Below are 20,029 nucleotides of genomic sequence, written 5' to 3' on the forward strand. Positions count from 1 at the left end.
TGCTCCCCGCCTCTAGGTCCACAATTGCTCGGTGGATCCGTTTGGCAGTCCTAGAGGCATACCGTGTTCAAGACAAACCGTCTCCCCTGGGGGTGAGGGCTCACTCTACCCGGGCTGTGGGAGCTTCTTGGGCAGTTCGTCACCAAGCTACGGCCTCGCAGGTTTGCAAGGCCGCAACTTGGTCGTCCATCCACACCTTTGAAATTCTACAAGGTGCACACTCAGGCTTCTGCGGATGCAGGCCTGGGTAGGAAGATACTGCAGGCGGCAGTTTCGCACTGGCCGACCTAGTTCTCTATTCTTATTATCCCGCCCTGGGAACTGCTTTTGGATGTCCCATGGTTACCCGTGTCCCCCAATGAAGTGAGAGAGAAAGAAAGAAGGATTTTTGGTTCTTACTGTAAAATCTTTCTTGGAAACTTCATTGGGGGACACAGCACCCTCCCTTTATGTTGTACCATATTGGCCAACGCGCCGTTGTTGTGGGTTGGTACATAGGTTGAGTTGTTTATACTTGTTCCTACTACTGCTTTTGCACCAACTGAGTTGCCTGGTTCCTGTCGGAGGGTGTATACTGTCGGGGAGGAGTTACTTTTCTTTATTTGCATAGTGTCAGCCTCCTAGCGACAGCAGCATATACCCATGGTTACCTGTGTCCCCCAATGAAGGCTCCAAGAAAGAGATTTTACGGTAAGAACCAAAAATCCCTCTTTCCTTGATATTCACTGACCCACAGTGATCCCCTATGTATATGGGATAGTTAACTATCTTGGGAATCACCCTTCAACTTAAATTGATGTATAATAATGGCCGTAAAAAGTTTGTGTGTCGCTTAAGGTGCCACTTTCATTGCAGTTTGAAAAGTAGTCGTTGTTTTCTAGTATTTTTTTTACTTCACCTAAAAAAAAAAATATCCTAGTAAGTGAGCCAAAAAGCATAACAATATAAAGCCCAAAAAAAGAAGAGGTGCTTTAAATATTGACCACGTATAAAACCAATAATTTTATTGAACAAACATACAGAATACCAGAAATGGGTACATAGAAAAAGTGAGAAACCACAGAAGAGGCAAATGGTGGGTATGCCTGGCTGATCATATGCAAATAGTAATCAAATGATTTGGGCATAATTAAAAAGCTCAATCAAAGACCATGGTATAAGGTAATCGGTGAAAAGTCTAGCACTATTATTTTGGTATACCATTCCCAAATGTAACCAAATGAGAGTTAAGCTATGATATTTCTACATGCCAAACATTACATCCGATATACATACAAATACACACATGAAGAATAAATACTTAATTACATTTCGCATAAAATTATCTTTAAAAAAAGATGATCAGGGGCTCACTACACCTGACGCGTGTTTTGCAATGAAATGGACTAGGCATTACTATTTTAATATGAACATCCAGGCATACCCATCATTTGCCTCTTGTGTGGTTTCTCGCTTTTTAGATCTACCTAGTTCTAGTTTTATATGTTTATTTAATATTATTGATTTTATAAGAGGCTCATGTTTAAAGTTCCTTTTCCTTTTTTGTTGTATGTAGGTGTATATATACAGATCTGTGTGTATGTAGAACTATAATTTTAAAAACTAGGGATCTGAAACTGTGATCACTTGTTCTATTACTAAAGTACTGACTTCAAAATTTTAAGGGGTTAAAAGGAGTGATCAGAGCTTTGTTGTATAACAAGTTTTCAGATCATCTTTTGTGTCATTTTGGATTATAATAAAGATATTACTTTGAAGTTTAAATATAGTTTCTTGACCTCTTCACCATCAGTCAGTTATCGTGTAACTCATCTGCCGGGTATGATACAAGCTCAGTCCTTGAGGCTGGATTACACATGCTCCGTACAGGGAGATGTCGGGAAAGATTTAAGAAGTAATAATGCGTGTAGCCATGTTTTCTTTATCGCCTCTCATTGGGGGACACAGGAACCATGGGTGTATGCTGCTGCCACTAGGAGGCTGACACTATGCAAATAAAAAAGTTAGCTCCTCCTCTGCAGTGTACACCCCACCGACTGGCATTATACTCTTTAGTTTTTTTAATTCAAATAAATTTTTATTAAGAATAGCAAGGCAATTAACATGTTACATTTACATTTTCAATATAGAGTATTTCCCCCCCTCCCCCTTCAAACAGCCCCCTTCGATCCCAAAGCCCCCCACCCCCACCCCACAAAGCAGCTCATCTTGTTAATTACTACCATCATTAAAACAATAGAGTATCTAATCCCTCAACCATTCGTATAAGCCACACTTCACATTACTATCCCATAGCAATCCATGGAGACCACATTTTATTGAACGTTTCAGTTTTCCCTTTCTTCTTATAAATCCCTTTTTCTAGTGTCAGGCCCTGTTTCACATACTGGAGGAACTCTCCTCTTGACGGCGGCTCTTCCCTAATCCAGTTTCTAGCTATCACCTTCCTAGCCATATACAACAATCTGGCTATAGCTATCTTTAGGTGTTTATCCACTCCAATCTCATCCACGCATCCCAACAAACAGACAACTGGATCCCTTGGCACCGTGCATCCATACGCACCTTCCATACGACTCAAAACTACCACCCAGAAGGCAGCTAACCTCGGACATGTCCACATCATATGGAAAATGTCTGCATCCGTAGACTTACACCTCGGACATTCAGAATCATTACGCAATCCTGCCTTATATAGCACCATCGGAGACCTATAAACTCTGTGTATCACATAGAGCTGTGACAGTCTATACGGTTCACTCAGCGACAGTCTTGGGATCCATTCCAACACCGACTCCCAAGTCTCGTTATCTATTGGGCCCAAATCCCTTTCCCATTTAGCTCTTGCCATTATTGGAAACCCCAATAGAAAAGTGTGCAACAGATCCCTGTACAGAGTGGATATGACTCCTCCAGTCGTCCCATCATTACACACATACTCCAGTACTATATCCCTTTGAATCCTAATACCTCCGTTCCTACTCTGAGCTACAAAGGCATGCCTCATCCGCAAATATTGATACTCCCCTGCAGACCCAAGACCAAATTCCGCCTGCAATTGGGAAAATGATTTCAGTTCACCTTGTTCAATTATTTGATACACATACTGAATCCCTTTGCCCAACCACTCTATCAGTACCCCCAATGCCTCAAATTCTTTCAGATTGTTATTATGCCATAGCGGCGAGTATCTAGTCAAGTCCGTGATCCCACGTATGTGCCTCAATCTACTCCACAGCTTGCGTATCAACAGCAAAGTCGGATATAGCTTCCCCAAACTCTCCAAGGATCCATCCTCCAAACATTGCACCACTGGCCTTCTTTTTGTCACCACCTCCATCAACCGCTGTACTGCCCCAGATGACCCTTCATGCGCCCAGCCCCTTAAATGCTGACTCTGGGCTGCAAGAAAGTACAACTCAGGGTTAGGCAATGCCAGACCCCCATCATCCTTGGGTCGCTGAAGTGTCTCCAGTTTGATACGCGGATGCTGCCTCCCCCAAATCAGATTCCTAAACAGAGAGTTGATCTGTCTAAATTTCCCACGTGGTATCCAAACCGGCGCATTGTGAAGACTATACAGTATTTTCGGCATCAGAATCATTTTGATAAGATTCACCCTGCCTACCACAGACAAATGTAGCTTAAGCCATGCATCCGCTTTTGCCTTGAGGGCACCCAAGATTGGAGTCAGATTCTCATGTTTATAGTCAGTGACCGGCATAGATACCCATATTCCCAGGTACTTAAATTTACTCGTCACCTCCAGTCGCCCGTCCTCCAATGGCTCCCCATCCACATCGTCCACCTTAAACAAGATAGACTTACTCCAATTTATCCTAAGTCCCGACACTGATCCGAATCGTTCAATAATCCCAATGGCTCCCTCCAAGGATGCAACCGGGTCAGCCAGAAATAGCAGAATGTCATCCGCATACAACGCCACCCTTTCTTCAATCACCCCATATTTAAACCCCGTCATCTCATCAGACTGTCGAAGCGTAGCGGCCAGTGGTTCCACCGCCAGAGCAAACAAAAGGGGGGAAAGCGGACACCCCTGTCTCGTCCCTCTAGCCAATTGTATGGTCCGTGACAACTCCCCGTTTACCCTAACCCTGGCCATCGGCATTGAGTACATTAATTGAATCCATGATATGAACTGCGGTCCAAACCCCATTCTTCGCAACACCTGCCAGAGATACCCCCACTCCACACTATCGAACGCCTTGTGAGCGTCTAAAGATGCAATAACTCTCTGGCCACAGTTATCGGCTTTGAGTTGCAAGTTCATATACAGCCTTCGTAGATTAATCGCAGTTGACCTATCAGGCATAAAGCCAGACTGGTCTGAGTGTATCAGGCCAGAAATAACACTTGTCAACCTCATCGCCAACACCTTAGCCATGAGTTTAACGTCGATAGTAAGTAAAGAAATTGGCCGATATGAGTCCGGCTGTGTCGGGTCTTTCCCCTCCTTTGGAATCACCACTATTGTGGCCTCCCGCATAGATGCCGGTAGCCTTCCACCATTCGTAGCCTCTTCCAAGACCACCTTCAATTTAGGGATCAACACTTCCCCCAAGCTTTTATAAATTTCGGCAGGAAATCCGTCTACGCCAGGCGCCTTCCCATTAGCCATCGACTGCAATGCCCGTCCCAGTTCCTCCTCCGTAATGGGAGCCTCCAAATCCTCCCTAGCTGTGTCACTCAGCCTCGGGAGCTCCAACTCCTCAAGGAACGCCACCGTGTCCTCCATTGACCCATCTACCCGAGAGGAGTATAAGTCTGCGTAAAAATCTGCAAAAGTCTCCAAAATCTCTGAAGTCTCAGAAACAGCAACACCACTCCCAGTCACCAAAGAGTGAACAAAGGAAGTATTTCTCTGGGCAGATGCCACCAGCGACAGCAAATGACCCACTGATTCACCCTCCTGGTAATAGGCCAAATTCATGAATTCCCTCTTCCTTTCAGCCTTACTCAGCAAGACCGCCTCTAGCTAGCTTTGAGCTGCCTTTAACCTCCTCCCAGCCTCCAAAGTACCCATTATTACCATCTCTTCAGCCACCCTCAGCCCATCTATCGCCAGCCTCTCTGCCTCTTTCGATTTCCGCTTACACCTGCTAATATCCCTAAACAACAGCCCTCTCAAGTACGCTTTCATGGCTTCCCACACAGTAAGCACATCTACGCTACCCTCATTTATCTCAAAAAATTCCACCAATTCCTTCTTAATCTTCTCCAAGTCTATACTGTGTAGCCAATTAGGGTGAATTTTCCACTCCCTTCTGCTCCCGTTCCGTGTCCCCACTGATCGAAATTCCACTTCAACTGGACTATGGTCTGAGAGAGCCCTAGGTAAATATCTCACGTCCCTTACCATCGTATCTAGTAATCGGTTACCCAGTGCCAGATCAATCCTAGACAGCGTACCATGAGCTGGTGAGTAGCATGAATACGCCCTTTCCCCGATATGCCTAACTCTCCATAAATCAACCATGCCCACTTCCCCGACATAAGTCCCAAACGTAGTGGTATGTCCCGCCGTCCTATTCTTGGGGTTTTTGTTCTTATCCCAAAAGTCATCACATATATTATTAAGGTCGCCGATAATTAGTAATGGTAATGGTCCCCAGCACTCTACTCTCCAGCACCTCTCTTATCTTCTTGCTTGAGTATGGGGGCGGAATATACATTGCCACTATACACATCAATACTCCATTCATTTTACATTTCACCACCACATACTGACCATCGACATCCTCTTTTACCATTACCTCCTCATACTGCACACCCGCAGGTATTAACACACACACCCCTAGAATACGTCGAGAAAGTAGAATGATACGCCCTCTGTATCCAGCGCCCATTCAGTACGTTCACCCTCTCCCGCACTAAATGTGTCTCTAACAAACATATCATTGAGACCTTCTGTTCTCGGACATACTGCAGACTTGCCGCCCGCCGTGTTTTATCTGCCAGACCTCTCACATTCCAACTCAATATTTTAATACAATCTCCCATCATGTGGCTCATCATTTCTTAAAGTATCCAATTTCCCAAGTATGAGCTGCCCCCTCCCAACTTGCCCCCCTAACCCCCCCAATATAACGCATTCTTCCTCTCATCAAGAGTGGGGCTCCACTGCCCACTGCGAACACTCTCCCTTACTTAACCCTCTCCATTCGCGTCCCGCTGCCATAGCAATCACAATTTCCCCCCCAACTTTCACTTTATTGTATCTTAACATTTCAGCTTATATTAACATATAGAAAAAGTACCAAACCAGTTAACAGTACCCAGCATAACCCTCCTCCCCCGTACTTAGTAGTTGGTACTGTCCCCTCCGGCCATTCCTTCAATATGGCCCAGCAAAACCCCCAACAGTTGCTCAACTCTTTAACCATTGCTAACGAGCGCAGAACTCTCCCCATCGACAGAGAAAACAAATCCCAACTGGATCTCGCCGAAATGTCAGTCGCCCATTCCCTTAAGTTTTTTCTCATGAGTATCAAGCCACTGGGTAGCGTCCTCCGGTGTCAGGAAGAAATGTGTCTTATTAAAAGCCACCAGTCTCAGCTTGGCGGGAAACATCACTGAGTACTGCACTCCCAGCTCCCTCAGTCGCCGCTTGACTCCAGTAAACTTCATCCGCTGCTTCTGGACTGCAGCGGAATAATCCGGATAAATGGCGATTTTCTGACCTCCAGCCATCAGATCCTCCATCTCTCTAGCCTTTCTAAGGATAATGTCTCTGTCTCTGTAATTGAGTATTTTAGCAAGCATGGTACGGGGATTTGCTCCTGGGGCAGGGGGCTGCGGCGGGACCCTTTGAGCCCGTTCAACAGCAAAGACTTTTGTCAACACTGTGCTCCCAATCTTCTCCAGCAGCCAGTTCTCCACAAACTCAGTGGGATTTCTCCCCTCAGTCTTTTCAGGCAGCCCCACTATACGTATATTATTTCTTCTGGATCTATTTTCCAGATCCTCATTTTTGGCAGCGAGCTCGGCTATTGCTTGGGCGAACTTCTTTTCAGCTTTTTGTAGCTTAACTATGTGATCTTCTGCCGTGCTCACCCTCTCCTCCACCACTCCTATACGTTTGTCCATTTTCTGCAGAGCCGCATTAATCTGTGCCGTGTCCCCTTTAACTTCCTGCATCTGCTGGGCCAAGGAGTTCAGGGATTGCTGACATGAAGAGATCAGTGTGATAACATCTCTAAGAGTCGGCTCCTCTCCCTGTGATATGGCTTCAGGTCCCCCACTAGCCCCCGCCATGCTGCCTCTCTCCTTCCCCCTCTGTACCTCATGCTGCTCGGCTGTGCTTGCTTCCTCCTCCTGGTCAGCTCCAGCTCCAGATCCTGGTTCTGCTTCCTCAGCAGCCTCCACTCTGGCATACTGCTGCAGCTTTGCGGCCACCTCCATGCGCCGCTGACATGCGGCGTTCTCCTTCTCGGCGTCCTGCCTAGCATCGGAGCCATCTTGGCTGGCTCCTGCATCGCTGGTGCCAGCGTCTTTCTGCCGCCTCCTGGTCATCGCTGCCGACTCCGGACCTGCTGCTCCGCACTGCTGCACTCTCCGGACCTTCAGCCAGCCGGATTTAGGTGAGTTTACCCGAAAATCGGGGTTAAAGCAGGATTTTTGTCCTTATGGCAGCAGGAGCACTCTTCCCTGCTTCCACTCACATGGCCAGCTAGGACACGCCCCATACTCTTTAGTTTAGCTTAGTGTCAGTAGGAGGTGGACACGGGTCTTTTATTAGACCCTTATCTACCTCAATGTGCGTCGTTTTCTTTCAGGTTTTTTTCGGAAGGGATACAGGGTGAGCAGTCACACCTGTAGTCCCACAAAGCGGACTATGAGTACGGCGTGTACTGCCACCCCGTATCCTCATAGATCCCTCTCCAGGACCAAGATCCTAGCACAAAAGCGTGCTCAGAAGTCCGGTCCTGGCCCTGTCCCCCACCCACTCGCCTACCAGAGCCTGTCGGTCGGAGGAGACGAGGACGTCCATCACAGCTCCGTGGACGTCTCATTCCCCTCAGGTTAGTAACGGCGTGGGATGTTTAGGTGAGTATTTCCCCTCCATTCCCCCGGGATCTTTTCTCCAGATGTCCCCCGGTCCTCCCTCATGGCGTTTATTTTAGAGGGATCCCAGGGACAGCCACAAGGGCTGTAACTCATTTTCCTCCTAAGCTCTCCTTCATTGGCGGCCGCAGTGCTCTCCCTGCAGCCGCACAGCCACAATGTCTCCCTTATAGAGTCTCAGCCTAGCAGGCTGCCACGCCGCTCCCCCCTGCGGTCTCCCTTCTCGGCGGCCACAATGTGTCCTGTGTCTGCACGGCATCCTTGGCAGGATGCCGTGCCACTTACTTTCTGCGGCGCTCCGGCTCCGCGATTCACCGGCGGCGCTCCGGCGCCACGATTCTCCGGCGGCGCCAGCCTCTAATTTAGGTCCCGGCTTCTGCCGGGGCCTACTTCAGGCTGCCGCTCTACTCCGTGCCTGCGGTGCACTGCTCCGGCGCCGCGGTTCCCTTCTCCGGCGGCGCCGGCCTCTAATTTAGGTCCCGGCTTAGGCCGGGGCCTACTTCCGGTCCCGCGCTCCTCCACTACCGCTTCTGCAGGCGGGCTTTTTCCCGCCCGACATTCCGTGCCCTGCCCACCGGCGCTTCTATGGCTGACTCCGCCCCCTTCTTCCAGGGACAACGTCTGTGGGCCCTCACCGCTCCTCAGGAGCAGGTGCTCACGCAGCGCGACCCTCACATCGCCACCACACTAAGACTACAGCACCTCAGGGCAGGAGTTCCACCTTCTTTCATCGGAGACCCACCGCAAGCGGAACATCTTCCAGGACCGGGTCCGTGAGTAGCTGCACTGCAGACTGGCATCCCCTCTGCCCCACTGTCCCCTAACCCGCTGGCATTTTCTTCAGGGACCTTCTCAAAATGTCTACCTCTTAAAGGGGGCCGCTCTCGTCGTCCTGCTTCTTCCTCATCGCGTCTCTCCTCAAAGCCGGGGTAATCGTTCCGTCCAAGAAAAAGAACGGTTCACAGATTTCTACTCAGACCTTTTTGTAGTACCGAAAAAAGACGGCAGAGTGCGTCCCATTCTGGATCTCAAATTACTGAACAGGAGAGTCCGTCTAAAGCACTTCAGGATGGAATCCCTTCGTTCGGTCGGTAATCGCTTCCATGGAGGCTCACGAATTTCTGTGTTCCATAGATGTTCAGGATGTCTACCTCCATGTTCCGATATTTCCAGGTCATCACCGATTCCTGCGCTTTACGGTGCTCCAGGAACACTTTTAGTTCGTCGCCCTGCCGTTCGGTCCTGCATACCGCCCCAAGAGTCTTCACGAAGATCATGGCAGCACTGATGGCCATCTTGAGGGTCAGAGGTCTGGGTCTTTTTCCATACCTCGACGACATCCTCATCAAGGCTCTGTCCTTTTCTCAGGCCCACGAAAGCCTGTCCATCGTTGATACCCTAGCCCGTTTTCAGGTGGTTGGTCAACCGGAAGAAGTCCTGTCTTATTCCTTCTCAGCGCATCATCTTTCTGGGCATGCTCTTCGACACCCGTCGGACCAGGGTCTTTCTCCCCGAAGTCAAGAGATCCATTCTTCGTCAGGACGTACGCGTGCTCCAGGGCCCTCGGCCTCCCTCCCTCCGATCGGCCATGAAGGTTTTGGGGAGGATGGTAGCAACATTGGAAGCGATTCCCTTCGCCCAATTTCATTCTCGACCTCTTCAGCAAGCCATCCTGTCTCAGTGGAACAGGTCTGTCTTCCCCATGGACCGCCCGATCCGACTCTCCCCCCGAGTCAAACGGTCTCTCATGTCCCAGGGCAGGTCCTTCCTTCCAGTTCACTGGCAAGTGGTGACGACGGATGCCAGCCTGCTCGGCTGGGGTGCAGTGTTTCACCACCTGACTGTACAGGGCCGCTGGTCAGCGCAAGAGTCAATCTTACCGATCAATGTCCTCGAGATCCGGGCCATTTTTCTGTCCCTTCGTCACTGGGAAAGGATTCTCAGGGGCCTTCCTATCCGAATCCAGATGGACAATGCCACGGCGGTGGCATATGTCAACCATCAGGGGGGAACTCGGAGCGCCTTGGCCGAGGTATCCAGGATTCTCCTTTGGGCAGAGGCAACGGTTCCGGTGATATCCGCGGTGCATATCCCCGGCATGGACAATTGGGCCGCCGACTTCCTCAGCCGCGAGGGTCTCGCGGCAGGGGAATGGTCCTTACGTCCGGAGGTCTTCCATCAGATTTGTCTTCGATGGGGGACTCCGGACGTGGACCTCACGGCGTCTCGAACGAACAGGAAGATTCCGCGGTTCGTCTCCAGGTCTCGTGGACGTCGACGCTCTGGCCATTCCTTGGTCACAGTTCGGGCTGCCCTACCTGTTCCCACCCCTTCCCTTGCTTCCCAAACTGCTGAAAAAGATCAAAGCAGAAGGGATGCCGGTCATTCTAATCGCCCCGGATTGGCCTTGGACAGCTTGGTTCGCGGAGCTCGTCAATCTTCTCGCGGACGCTCCCTGGCGCCTTCCAGTCTGGCCCGATCTGCTGTCTCAGGGTCCGATCTCCCACCCGAATTCTCAGTCGCTCAGTTTATCGGCGTGGCTGTTGAGACCGCAGTTCTAAGAGCGTCCGGCCTTTCGGCCCGGGTGATTCACACCATGATTCAGGCTCGGAAGCCTTCGTCTTCCAGGATCTACTATTGTGCCTGGAAGGTTTACTTCCGTTGGTGCGAGTCCAACCGCGTTTCACCTATGTCCTTTTCCCTGCCTTCCATCTTGGTTTTCCTTCAGGCAGGACTGGATTCGGACCATGCTCTTAGTTCCCTAAAGGGCCAGGTTTCTGTGCTTTCCATCCTTTTTCAAAAGACTTTAGCTTCCAGACCACAGGTTAAGACCTTCCTTCAAGGAGTAGCCCACGCGGTCCCTCCGTACAGGGCCCCTGTGGATTCATGGGATTTAAACCTGGTACTGGACGTTCTGAGGGTTCCCCCCTTTGAACTTCTCAGGGAGGTTTCCCTATCAGTTCTGTCTTGGAAGGTGGCCTTTCTTGTGGCCATCACTTCTATCCGCCGCGTCTCCGTGTTGGCGGCTCTCTCTTGCCGTCCTCCTTTCTTGGTTATCCACCAGGACAAGGTGGTCCTCAGGCCTCCGCCTTCCTTTCTTCCTAAGGTGGTTTCCACATTCCACCTCAACGAGGACATCGTTCTACCTTCCTTTTGTCCAGCTCCGACTCATCTTCTGGAGCGATCGTTGAACAAGCTGGACTTTGTCAGGGCAGTGAAGATCTATCTGGATAGAACGTCCACTTTCCGGAAGACGGATTCTCTTTTCGTCATTCCTGATGGCTCGCGCAGAGACCAGCCGGCTTCTATAGCGACTATCGCTCGCTGGATCAGAACGGCTATTCTGGAGGCTTACCTGGTCAAGAACAGAGTGCCTCCCTCTGGGATCAAGGCTCACTCCACCCGGGCAGTCGGCGCCTCCTGGGCGGTGCACCACAGGGCTTCCGCCCTACAGCTTTGCAAAGCGGCAACCTGGTCTTCCATCCACACGTTCGCCAAATTTTACAAGGTCCATACCTACGCATCGGCGGACGCCAGCCTAGGCAGAAGGATCTTGCAGCCGGCAGTGGTGAGTCCTCTGACCTGATGGAAGTCTGTTTTTCCCGCCCTTGGGACTGCTTTGGGACGTCCCATGGTTCCTGTGTCCCCCAATGAGAGGCGATAAAGAAAACAGGATTTTTGGTTGCTTACCGTAAAATCTGTTTCTTGGAGCCTCCATTGGGGGACACAGCTCCCTCCCAATGTTTTTGTTATATGTTCTATGACTGTTCTCACGTTTACAGTTCTCAAGTTTGTGGTTATGGTTTTTCAACCTTGTTATTTTTCTCCTACTGCTTTCTCACTAACTGAAGAGTATAATGCCAGTCGGTGGGGTGTACACTGCAGAGGAGGAGCTAACTTTTTTATTTGCATAGTGTCAGCCTCCTAGTGGCAGCAGCATACACCCATGGTTCCTGTGTCCCCCAATGGAGGCTCCAAGAAACAGATTTTACGGTAAGCAACCAAAAATCCTGTTTTTTTCCTAAGCTGGTACTAGCCAGTGTGTAGAGCGCTTAAGCAATTTGGAGATTTTTTGCAGCTTAACTGATGGATTTTAACTATGTAGTCAGGTACACTGGGGGACATTTGTGTATGCATGCTTGTAAAGCAAAGATATTTTGGAACACTCGTTTTGCGCAAAAAAAATTCACTTTTTTTTGTATTTTTTTACACTTCTTTTTACAAAGTTTCCCTTTTTGAAGAAAGGGTGTTGCCTCTTAATTAAACATTCCCGATTGAGTATTATGCTATCTTGCAGACTGCAACTTTCCCTTAATGTACAAATAATGCTTCAAAAAGGATTCATAAGCCCAGCCCTCATTCTCTAAAACATGTTATAGTTTGATGTTAACAAGCTACCTCTAAGGGTACCGTCACACAGTGCAATTTTGATCGCTACGACGGCACGATTCGTGACGTTCGAGCGATATAGTTACGATATCGCAGTGTCTGACACGCTCCTGCGATCAGGGACCCCGCTGAGAATCGTACGTCGTAGCAGATCGTTTGAAACTTTCTTTCGTCGTCTAGTGTCCCGCTGTGGCGGCATGATCGCATGGTGTAACATATATCGTATACGATGTGCGCATAGTAACCAACGGCTCCTACATCGCACATACGTCATGAAATTATCGCTCCAGCGCCGTAGATTGCAAAGTGACAGCAGTCTACGACGCTGGAGCGATATTGTTACGATGCTGGAGCGTCATGGATCGTACCGTTGTAGCGATGAAAATTGCACTGTGTGACGGTACCCTTAGATAAACTTATAGATGGCCAATGATCTAAAAATGAATTATTATTATTATTTATTGTTCTGAATCTGTATATGAAAGTTATATCATTCCTTGTTTATTTTCAGCTTTTACTTGGCTGAGATCTCAATGGCTTTGGGACATTTGCATCAGAAAGGAATAATTTATCGTGATCTGAAACCGGAAAACATCATGCTTAACCATCAAGGTGGAAACACAGCAACTTGCGACTCTCCAACTTATTTTTTATTTTACATAGATGCATTTCAACAACAGTCTGCTCACTACTTCAGAATTTTGCATAGAAACAGTCCCATCCCAGACATTTAATGTTTATAGAACATTTCCAGAATATAGCATGCATATTCAATGACTTAACACCCCTTTAACTTAGACTTGGCTTATTCACACTTGTTTATTAGAGAACTACCATATTTTTCAGACTATAAGACACACCAAGGTTTTAGAGGAGGAAAATAGAAAAAAAGAGTATAACAAAAAAGTTGGTCATGATGAACTGTTATGGGGGGTGATCAACTGCCTATAATGTTATAGGGGTAAGGCCCCCCCAATTCTGTACTAATGTGACCCATTCTGGTGTGTGTGTGTGTGTGTGTGTATGTATGTAGATATATGTAGATATATATATATATATATATATATATATATATATATATATATATATATATTATATATGTGTATATATATATATATATATATATATATATATATATATATATGTATATGTATATGTATATGTATATGTATATGTATATGTATATGTATATGTATATATATATATATATATATATATATATATATGTATATATATATATATGTATATATATATATATATATATATATATATATATATATATATATATATATATATATATATATATATATATATATATATATATATATATATGCATGCATGCATACATACATACATACATGCCCCCCCTATCCAGGTATGCATGGCACCCAACTATCCAGGTATACAGGTTCCACCCCCAATTCAAGTATACATGAGTAAAAGATAGTGTTAAAAATAGTTAAAAAAAAAAAAAAAATCATGATTTTCTCACCTTCCGGCAGGCTTCCCGCTCCTCGCGATGCTCCGCTCCCAGTAATGCTTATTCAAATCTGTCTGAAAATATAAAAGTTTAGTTGAAAGTCCTAAAGATTATGGCCCCGATTAATCAACCAGTTTTCTTAATTTTTCTGACGTAAAATAGCTTGAAATGGAGCTACATTTTTATGCAACTTGTATCTGCAGAAAAAAAAGTGCAATGCAGTGTAACAATCCTGATAGGTGGCACTAGAGTTCAAGTCCTCTTCCTCTGAGGAGACTATTTGCATGTTTTATTTTACAGAGGAACATTATATGGCCTATTAGTCTCCTTATGCCAACTTGACACACTCTACAATGAAAAATGTTCCCCCATAATCCCACAGTCAGAGGCCTCTTATTTAACCAAATTAGATCTCCTGCTTTGCACTGATGAGGGGCAAACACCAGGAAACCTGTCAGCAAGTGGAGTGTGTGCTTTGGCTTATTCTCCCAAGTCATATGGCAAGACTTGTGAAAGGGTCAATATTGACGTTAAAGGGAACCTGTCACCCCGTTTTTTCAGATTGAGATATAAATACTGTTAAATAGGGCCTGCGCTGTGCGTTACAATAGTGTATGTAGTGTACCCTGATTCCCCACCTATGCTGAGAAATACATTACCAAAGTTGCCGTTTTCGCCTGTCAATCAGGCTGGTCTGGTCAGGTGGGTGTGGTGACATCGCTCTTTTCTTCCCCAGCTTTCAGTTGGTGGCGTAGTGGTGTGCGCATGTCGCAGTGACGAATCCACTGCGCGCACTTGAAGAAGCAGCGCGCGATCTGCGCTATTACCCCCTGTCATCGGTGGGGGCGGCCATCTTCCTGGGGCCGCGCGTGCGCAGATGGAGTGCTCTGCTGCACGGGGCTTCAGGAAAATGGCCGCGGGATGCCGCGCGTGCGCAGAAGAGATCGCGGCGGTCATTTTCCCAAAGCCGATTCGTCACTGCGACATGCGCACACCACTACGCCACCAACGGAAAGCTGGGGAAGAAAAGAGCGATGTCACCACGCCCACCTGACCAGACCAGCCTGATTGACAGGCGAAAACGGCGACTTTGGTGATGTATTTCTCAGCATAGGTGGGGAATCAGGGTACACTACATACACTATGGTAACGCACAGCGCAGGCCCTATTTAACAGTATTTATATCTCAATCTGAAAAAACGGGGTGACAGGTTCCCTTTAAGGATTGCTACATCTGATAGGTGGTGCTAGATTTTAAATCTTGATAAATTGGATGCATCTTATTCAAGCGGACACTTCATCAAGAATCCTGTAGAAAACAGCCATCTGGATAAGTCTGGGCACAAAATGCCAGTCTTGATGAATTGGGGCCTATGTACATAGTGATCTGTGTAAACTTTCATAGAAATAAGCGGTTATCTGTTTTTGAAAGTAAATCTCTTTTGTATTCTTTTTTAGGACATGTGAAGTTAACAGATTTTGGACTTTGTAAGGAATCCATTCATGATGGCACAGTAACGCATACGTTTTGTGGAACAATAGAATACATGTGAGCGGTCTATTTTCATTGTGTTTGTACTAGTTATTCATAGGACTTGTGCTGTATGGACAGGGGCATCTCCTTGGTCCATGTAGTCAAATGTGGTCTTTGCTTTTGCATTGTGATTGTTCTCGCACACTTTTTATACAGAAATAAAAACATAAATTCAAAAATAAGAAAGGTTTTGCCCCTATACACATATATTTTCTTAAATTGAACATCAAGTGTGTTATGAAAATACCATTTCATTGGTTCAGTGGATGATTACATAATACATATGAAGCTTTATTTCACCTTGTTAGTAGAAATAACAAGGAAGCCCTACAGTCGGAGAGCGCATGCATAGATATTAAATTAAACCTGAAAGTCTACACATCAATTACGAATAAAAGAGAGAAAATAGCATATGGACGGCACTGCCCCAACTAAATCCATAATCTTCAGGAAAGCCGGTACTAGAAAGCTATATCATGTCAGCAACAGCCATGGCAAAAAAGATATCGGGTGCAAAACCATGAAATAACATATGTGTCCCAGGTAGCAAAAAAAAAAAGCAGGATGCACTCACCAATCTTCAAAGTAGCAAATTTTATTGAGTCTTCACAATTAAAACTTAATGGCTGGGGGAGAAGAAAAGGAGCTCGTGCGAGCAGGGGAGACGACGGCCGTTTTGCGCGGTCCTTGCGCTTCAACGGGCCTACATCTTAGTAGTTTGTTTACTTTAAATCCAGATTGGTGACACACAAAGCCCAAATCGCGTAGATTTGTGGACATAACTGTATTTCTCTATCGCCTTATTGGGGGACACAGGAACCATGGGTGTATGCTGCTGCCACTAGGAGGCTGACACTATGCAAATAAAGTTAGCTCCTCCTCTGCAGTGTACACCCCACCGACAGGAAGTAGGATATTCAGTTTAGCTTAGTGTCAGTAGGAGGTGGACACGGGTCTTTCATTAGACCCATATCTACCTCAGTGTGAGTCGTTCCTTTTCAGGTACCACGGAGGGATACAGGGTGAACAGTCACACCTGTAATCCCGCAAAGAGACTATGCATACGGCGTGTACTGCCACCCCGTATCCTCATACATCTAGTCGGCAGGACCCCAGCCCCTAACACAGAAGCGTGTTGAGGTGATTCGTACCCGGGCCTGCCTCCGTCTCCCACCCACTCGCCCACCAGAGCCTGTCGGTTTGAGGAGACGAGGACGTCCCACATCGCAGGATTTCAGACGTCTGATCCATGCTGGATGGGGAGGTAATTTTCTTTCTTCCCAGGGTCCGGCGAAGTCAGGAAGAAGAAAGAAGATGAGAAGATAAGAATAAAGATAGGTCCTGGGTTTTTTCCCTTTATTTCTTAAATACCTGCGGGTCCCTCTTAAGCCATCCGTTCTGAACCTTTAAGGATGGTTTTAGCTTCGGCAGCCTTCCCTGCCTCTTCCGACGGTAGCGGGGGCACTGGGTATCCAACCGCTGCGTTTTGAGGCCTCCGCGCCCCCACTTTCCACGCTCCGGCGATCACGTGCCACAAATCTAGGTCCCGGCTTTCCTCGGGCCTAGTTACAGCGCTGGCTCCGTCCCCCATCCGCTCAACTTCCGGGCGGGCTTTTCTCCCACCCGACTGTCGATACCCATTCCTGTGCAGGGCGGCTAGCTCCGCCCACTACTCCCAGCCGCCCCATTCGGCCTGGGATCGCCGCCATCTTGCTGGAGAGCGCTCTCCTCCAGACCTGGCGGCTATTCACGCCCCACCAACCCCCCGACCTCTGAGTGCAGGACCCTTCCTACCAGCGTGCGTCTTCACCGGCCGGGTTCCCCGCCTCCATCTTCCTGCTGGGGCCCTGGACCTGTGTCCTGATGCCTGTCGCAGCTACAGCCGGGGGAGCAGACCACTGGACACTACACCTGCTGTGAGTAGCACTGCTCAGCGGTTTGGCACTCCTCTCTGCATCTCCTGTTCCCCTAACCTTCTGGCATTCTTTATAGGTATGCTCACCATGCCTAATCCAATAGGGTAGCGTTTTTGTTCTTTTTTGATGCAATTTGGTGTAATTTTATTCTATCGTGCAATCACCGAGTCACTAGTGTATCAGTACTCTGGCGTAATATATAGTAGTATTCTAGACCCGTGCAGTCACCGGAGTAATACATAATAGTACTCTGGAGCCGCGCAATCACTTGCGTAGTAGCACTCTAGAGCCATGCAATCACTGGGGTAGTAGCAATTTAGAGCCGTACAGTCACTGGCGTAGTAGCACTTTAGAGCCATACAGTCACTGGCATAGTAGTACTCTAGAGCCGTGCAGTCACTGGCGTAATAAGTGCTCTAGAACCGTGCAGTTTCCAACAGGGGTATGGCAATATGGCCTACGCTGCCGTCATCTGTGCCACTGTCCGCCCCTCACCTTCCACAGGAAGATGGACCATTATAAAACCTGCCATAGGGCGTTCACTTCACAGAAGATTTCAGTTGCACATTTCTCCTCTGAGTTTTCCGTTTTGTCACACTGCTGTTGTGATTTCTGCTATTGCAGACCTGTGCCTTGATTTTCAGCAGTGCGAGCATTGGCTATTTCTCTACACACAGGGTTGCTAGAGCCCTGGCATATCAAACGTTTCCATATCTCTTGCTCTCAGGCACTCGCCCTCCATCTCCCTGCAGCCCCCTCCGGATGCAACCATTACACTGCTCTAAGCAGAGAGGGGAGCTGTTCCTACCCACCTCACGACTGGAGTGTTCGGACCTGACTTCCAGCTGGTAAAGAGTCCGTATTCCCCAGCAATGTCTGCTGTGGCTCGGTGGATAAAGAATCTGACCACATATCACAGGCACGAAGGTTTGAACTCAAGTGCACAACAGAGAGTAGAGTTTAGTCTCCCTGATGACAAGCCTACTGTCCTACCTTCAGGAGAACGAGCATGGAAGGACATACTTCAAGACAGACTACGTGCTGCGGCTTACTACACGGAAGCTGTTATTCTGCCTAATGCCGTCAGGTATCATGACCTAGACAGCAACACAGAATCAACTCTCTCCTATACCCTTCTCCAGGGTTCTCTCCATGCTGATTAGTCACAGGATACCGAGAGCCGATCGCAGCAGTACTCTATCTGCCATAGTCACAGGATACTGAGAGCCGGTCGTAGCAGTACTGTGTTTGCCATAGTCGCAGGAGACTGAGAGCCGATCGCAGCAGTACTCTATCCGCCATCCAGGTTTTCACACGTACCACCTTCAAGGTACAGTACGGTATTTGACACTGTTGTATCTTCAGCGGATCAGACGTGTCTTGGATTGACCACTGCAGTGGTACTGGCGTTCTGTACTGTATTCAGGTAAGTCAGACGCACTCTCCTTCACATTTCTCCCGTTCGACTGCAGCAGTACTCTGTCCGCTATCCAGGGTTTAGAGGTCATCTTCCAGACACATTTAGTCAATACCTGCTGTCTTTCCAGTGGTTTAGATGTGCCAGAGATCGATGGCTACATGGGTCCTGATCTTTTGCCCCAGAGTCAGGTGAGTCAGAAACTCCCTCTATCACGCTCTGAAGGGTCCTTTGCAGCATCTGCCTAGGCTCTCCTCTAGTCATCACTCAGAGAGAGGTGCCCGGTGTTCATCACTTTCTGGCTGGCTGCCGCAGCAGTTACAACGTGTGTTTCATGCTCAATAACGTCTGTGGTCTATTAACAGCTATACAGAAGATCTACCACGTACCACAGGGTGTATCTCGGTGCCACAGGGTGGATCTCAGTGGCAGCATAAGTGGTCAGTCCACTTTCAGGTAGGTCGGACACGCTGGTGTCGGGTACCGACTGGTTGCAGTTTTTCTTCACGCACTGAGCCTTAGTTGCGTGTTGCGCTCTGGGGGCCTTTTCCTCTCCGTATGGTTATTCGGGCCTACCACTAACTCTAGGTCTATCTGCACTATCCAGTGCATTACTCCTATCATATATGATTACAGTATTATACGTTCTGGCTGTCTCTTACAGAGTCGGAGCCCATATAATACCTTGACTCATGATGTTCACTGCACTATTCTAGAGGTCCTTGAACTACCTCAATATAGAGCTTCCTATTTATGTGTCAGTACTTACCTCTTCTTTTTTACAGACACTGGATTAAACCTCGAGCATCTCCGGACTTTTATTTCCGACTGCGGCAGGAACAGGTTCTTCCACCTCGGATAGGAATTGGATCCTACTCTGTGCAAGCATCATCCAGTGTAAATGGCTGCTCCACGCCTGGACCCAAAGATGGGGTTTTTTGTGATAATACGTTCCTTCCTTCAGCAGGATTCGTATCTTTTTCACTGTTATCCTCCTTTGTGTGGTGTCTTATACTTAGGTAAGTAGATCCACACACTACAATCCTCTCCCCGTTCCAGAGGGTCCGGGATGCATAGGGTCACTCATGTCGTCATAGGTAAGGATCTTCCCTTTGGCAGGCAAGTCTTTTCTGGGGCCTATGTACCCCTTCCTAGGGCCAACTTTCCATGGAATTGACATACTCCAGGTTTTCCATGGACTCTCCTCC

At 47.8% G+C, this 20,029-nt stretch overlaps 1 protein-coding gene across 2 annotated transcripts in view; it reads left to right on the forward strand.

Annotated features, from left to right (window-relative positions):
• The window catches only part of RPS6KB1 (ribosomal protein S6 kinase B1), a 113,161-nt gene that overhangs the window by 38,096 nt on the left and 55,036 nt on the right, over positions 1 to 20,029 (forward strand). For both annotated transcript variants that reach the window (XM_069757195.1, XM_069757194.1), the window contains exons 7-8: positions 12,986 to 13,086; positions 15,413 to 15,503. In XM_069757195.1, the coding sequence (XP_069613296.1) occupies positions 12,986 to 13,086; positions 15,413 to 15,503 (192 nt within the window). The remainder of the gene's footprint in view (positions 1 to 12,985; positions 13,087 to 15,412; positions 15,504 to 20,029) is intronic.

Source organism: Ranitomeya imitator, chromosome 3, assembly GCF_032444005.1.
Source record: "Ranitomeya imitator isolate aRanImi1 chromosome 3, aRanImi1.pri, whole genome shotgun sequence".
NCBI lineage: Eukaryota > Metazoa > Chordata > Amphibia > Anura > Dendrobatidae > Ranitomeya > Ranitomeya imitator.